The sequence below is a fragment of the Drosophila busckii genome, chromosome X (assembly GCF_011750605.1).
Source record: "Drosophila busckii strain San Diego stock center, stock number 13000-0081.31 chromosome X, ASM1175060v1, whole genome shotgun sequence".
Taxonomy (NCBI): domain Eukaryota; kingdom Metazoa; phylum Arthropoda; class Insecta; order Diptera; family Drosophilidae; genus Drosophila; species Drosophila busckii.
Genome location: NC_046608.1, coordinates 14,857,151 through 14,861,921, shown reverse-complemented (window position 1 = coordinate 14,861,921; position 4,771 = coordinate 14,857,151). Strand labels below are relative to the sequence as shown.

The window sequence follows — 4,771 nt, the reverse complement described above, 5'->3', positions numbered from 1 at the left end:
CAAAAGCAAAAACAACAACAACAGCAACAACTCGCATTGCTGGCAGCAGCAATAACAAAGTCCAAGAATCATTTGAAGTGAAGGGCAAAGACGTGTAAAGACGCAAAGCGCAGACAGCGGCAATAAAAATGCAGAACAAGGCAAAATGAACACACATACAGGAAGGACAGGGCTACAAAGTTATTTTAATGACCTGCTGCCGTTGTTGTTGTTGTTGTTGCTTGGACGACTGGCAAAGCCGCAACAACAGTAAAAATGGCAAGCGAAGGGAAATTAAAGACCATGACAACAACAATATGGCGAAAAAGTCAAAAAGAGAATTGCTAATGCCAAAGCTGGCAGAAAAAAAAACAACAACAACTTTTGTTAACACATACATATATCAGCAGCATAAGAATGAAAAAGTAACGCAAAAGGCAACAAGACAAAAAAAAAAAAGGCTGCTGCTTAAGACTTTCGATAATTTATCGATACAAAGCATGTGGCCAGGCTTTAACTCTCGCTGACTCAGTTTTAGCTTCGTTGCTGTGTCTCTGTCCCTTGCGCTGTTCTAATAAAGCGTAAGATTAAAGCAGTTACATATGTATGTATGTGTGTGTGCGTGTAGATCTCTACGAGCTAGAGTTAGTCTGAGTCTTCGCATAACGGACCCCAACGGCAATAGTCAGCAAATTAAAGTTACTAAAGCATACAAAACAATAAAAAAGAAGCAGCAACAAAGCGCAAAACAAAAAAAGAAGAAGAAGAAACAAGCGAATTTTTCTGGCGCAGCATGAAACCAAAGCTGGAGCACACACAAACAAAGATTAAGACTGTGCCAATGCAGAGCGACAACATGGCACAAGAACAAGAACATCATGTACATGCCAAAGTACAAACATACAATACACACACATATGTACATACATACATACTTACATATGTACTGCTATTGTAGCCTTTGCTGCCTCCTACAGCGTCTGTGAGTGAGTGTGCGAGTGAGAAAGCGCAGACGGGCTTTGAAGAATAGCATTTGCAGAAGAGAGTACCGCTTTATACGCAAAATCTAAATTCTACAAAATCCGGTTTCTTGCTTCACATACGGTTCTTTAGTTATTTACCTTTCGACCAGCTGTTAAAACCAAACGCTGCATGTAACTGCATTTTGCCTTTAATATTAGTTTATATATACATTTACATATATATTTATTTTTGGTTTGTCAGTCATCTTCAATAATTATATTAGCACTAATATCACGTTCCGCATAACCATTGGGCAAGAAACGCGCATTTATGGATAACTTTTCCATGCGTCCATAGAGCAGCACCTCACCTATGATGCGCTCAGCGAAAAGTCGCTGATTGGTGCTCATATTACGAAAATGCGCAGCCATTCGTTTGCCCACCAGGTCGCATTCGTGATCCAATTCTTCTTGCTGGCGACGTAACAGCTCCAATTCCATATAGCGACGACGACGCTTAGGTGGCAGCGTTTCCAAGGACGAATCAGCAGCAACATAGGCATCTTCATCGGTGCTATTGCGACGACGCCGACGACGATGATGATGAGCCGAGGACAACTTGTAATTGGAGGATCTATGACTAGCAGCGGCATAGGCGTTGTTTGGAACATTGGCTTGCTTAGGCAACATATTGGTTTTGGCACTCAGTTCCTCGGGCTCCAGCTCCACATCATCCTCCGCCTCGCCCACCAATTCAGCTTCGCCTAGATGTTCAGCTTCTGGCACTTGTTCGCCTTCAATTACAAGCATATCATCTTCGTTGGCATAGCTGTCAGGAAAATGGTCCTCATCCTAAAATTAGATGGAAAAAGTTTTGATGAAATATAAATTTAGTTAACGCTCAAATTTGCGTTTTTTTAAGTTGAATTACATTTAATGAAACGCTCTCATTCTTATCAGTTAGCGTATATTCGTTGTCGTTTTCTTTTTGACTTAGTGTTTCGTTTGTCTCCAGTTCGCATAGAAAATCTAATTCATTGTAATACCAAAGTGTTGGCATATATTTCTGTCCGCTATTTAACGCTTTGCTATCTATGACTTTACGCAATTCCCGACGATACGAAGTACGTAAATTATTAATTTTACGCTTGAGCATATGAATGTTTGCATGAGCATCGATTTTACGCATATGCTCCAGCAGACGTTCATAGGAATGAGCTTTGAATTTACGATTACGATACTCCTTGCAATTTACAAGCCAGAGTTCTGGCATAGAGCGATAGAGTTGAAAGAACTCTTGCCAAAACTGTGTGTTCCGTATATGATGCGACGTCATGGCGAACATTGATAGTACTGTCGTCCAACCCGGTCGTACGACAAGCAAGCCAGTCGTCCAACCAACCAACACACACACACACATACAAATACAAAATACACAGTAAGCGGACATGTCGACTAAGCAGAATTAAAGCAAAAGTATGAGTTTGGCTGCAAGTTAATTCTTATCTTAAAAATTATTTAATAGTACTGAAAATGATACTAATATTACTATTACTATGAGTTATATATATATTTAATTGAAAATATCAATTGATTGATTGATGTTTGGGTAATATTCTTAGAATTGTTATCAACATCTCTTTCGCACTTACTCGCATGCTAGCCTCATCGAGACTGTCGTCAACGGACAGTGGATCGTTTTTAATTTGCCGAGGTGGTGAAGCTTGCGGCGATGACGTTTGCATATTTTGTAAATTGAGAACAGGCTTTAGAAAGTCCATCATATGAAACCACCATAAACGCGGCTCGTAGCCCTCGTAGGAGTTTTGTATCTTTTTGATTTCGCGACGATAGCAGCAACGTAGCGAATTAATTTTACGCTTGACATCCTGCACGCCCGCTCCGGAATTGACGCGACGCAGTATTTTGAGTAGCTCCTGATAGCCGGGCTGCTTTTTCTTTTTGGACAAATAGTCCAATGCGTTGGTGTCCCACAGCGCTGTAAAATGGCGATAACAGCTGATGAACTCTATCATAATCTCCTTCTCTTCATACAATGTGGTCGACGTCATGTCTGCTTGTCCGCTGTGCTCTTCTGTCGGCTCTTCAAACGAAACTGAATTATTTTGAGTGTCATGCAAGCGCAAACGTGTATGAGAGACTGATGCAAAGCAAGATTATTGGTTCGTCATACAGTTTTTCGTTTTCATTTGTTCGTAAATACGCAAACAGCCGGCCTAACATTCATGCATATGTATGCATGTGTGTGTGTGTCTGCATGAACGTTATTTTTTAAAGCGGACTTAAGTGCGGCAACGTTGCCATTTGCCGTCAGTGCGTCTATTCTGCTTCTTGCTTCTTAGCTTTTGTTGTTTGCTTTTGACCATTTTGCCTTTTATTTATTTATGTTGTTATAAACAGCCAACGTCCGCACTTCGCAGTCGGCGTTGTACACACAAGTGTATGAGACGCTGGCGCGCAATGTTGCCGCTCTTCACCCCATAGTGTTGGAACCAAAACGCCAGCAGCTGAAACTTGGCAACGCCGCAATGTTGCATGGAACAGCAATGAGGCCACAGCCGGCCGGCCGCATTATTGTTGTTGCTGCACAAAAGTCAACAGCAGCAGAGCCGCCTAATAATAATAACAACAGCAGCAGCAGCAGCAGCAACAACAACAATAAAGCTAACAGCAACAGCAAACAATATTAATAGACATGAAACATTAACGCGCACACAGAAACAAGCAGACCAGCACTACAAGTATTTGCAACCGGTAATCTGAATCGAGCATCCGACATGCATGCATGCTGCAGGTTGGATCACACACGTCCGCTCTACGCCCCCCCTTGATCTATCAATCCATCTCTTGCTGCTGCTGCTCGCTCTCTTTCTCTTTATCTCTCTCTCTCTCTCTCTCGCTCTCTTTCTCTCTCTCTATCGGGCCCCCATTGTGCACTGTGTTTCACTTTCACTGCAAAATTGGCGAAAAAAAATGCGCAAAAATTGAAGAAAGAAATTATCAGTCAACTTTAGTTAAAGCTGAATGCAACAATGGCTGCAGCACTACAAATGCCTAATCAAATTGACAGTGGGCTCATTAATTAGCTATTTAGCGTTTTGTTTTTTAACAACAATTTGCTTGCTTATAAGAATTTTTATTGAACTTGGCAAGTGGAAAATTTTGTAATAATTAATTTATACTGCTAACAACAATTCGCATGTTATGCCTGTGTGAGTGTGTGTGTGTGTGAATGATAATTAAATTGTAGGAAGCATATAGAATATACACAGCTGTTTGCACAATTAAAATAAATAGCTTTTTGGCGTTCAAAACAATAAAGAAATTCAATTAAATGCAAGCACACAAGTCCACTGTACCTATTATTTCGCGACGCCAGTATAGAACGAACATTGTTCGAACATGTTGGCTCTGCCAGTGGCCGCTGCCTCAGTCTAGCGGCGCCGCGCAGCCAACGTCCGCCGTCGTCGTCGTCGTCGTGTCATGACAACGAATTGTGTAGATGGTCCGCGTTTAAAGCGTAAAACCCCGGGCATGTGCAGCGCATGCAGAGCATGTGAAAATTTCACGACGTTGCAGAAACGTTGCGAATTTATTTATAACAAATAAACGAAAAATTATTAAAATCGTCGCTCTAAACAAAACCCACAACAACAAGGTAAATTGTACAACGCAATAAATAATACAAGAGAAATAAAAATAAAAGAAAATAATATAATTACGCCCGAGAGAAAGATAATCGAAAAAATAAAAATCAAAGCGTACCGTGCGCCGCCCCGTGTCGCGTTAAACTAACTGTATATATCTTG

General features: G+C 41.1%; 1 protein-coding gene across 3 annotated transcripts; it reads right to left on the bottom strand.

The window, feature by feature from the left end:
- Window positions 1–1,193: 1,193 nt before the first annotated feature.
- Window positions 1,194–4,386, bottom strand: LOC108605223. Of its 3 annotated transcripts, none has more exons than XM_017994834.1 (2): window positions 4,322–4,386; window positions 1,194–1,793 (listed from the first exon to the last, which is right to left on the bottom strand). In XM_017994834.1, exon 2 carries the CDS (start codon window positions 1,749–1,751, stop codon window positions 1,200–1,202), a length of 552 nt encoding a protein of 183 aa, XP_017850323.1. In that variant the 5' UTR covers window positions 1,752–1,793; window positions 4,322–4,386; the 3' UTR covers window positions 1,194–1,199. The 3 variants fall into 3 exon arrangements, with proteins under 3 accessions (XP_017850323.1, XP_017850321.1, XP_017850322.1); XM_017994832.1 differs by lacking the exon at window positions 4,322–4,386 and adding an exon at window positions 2,594–3,563; XM_017994833.1 differs by lacking the exon at window positions 4,322–4,386 and adding an exon at window positions 1,873–2,350.
- Window positions 4,387–4,771: the final 385 nt, after the last annotated feature.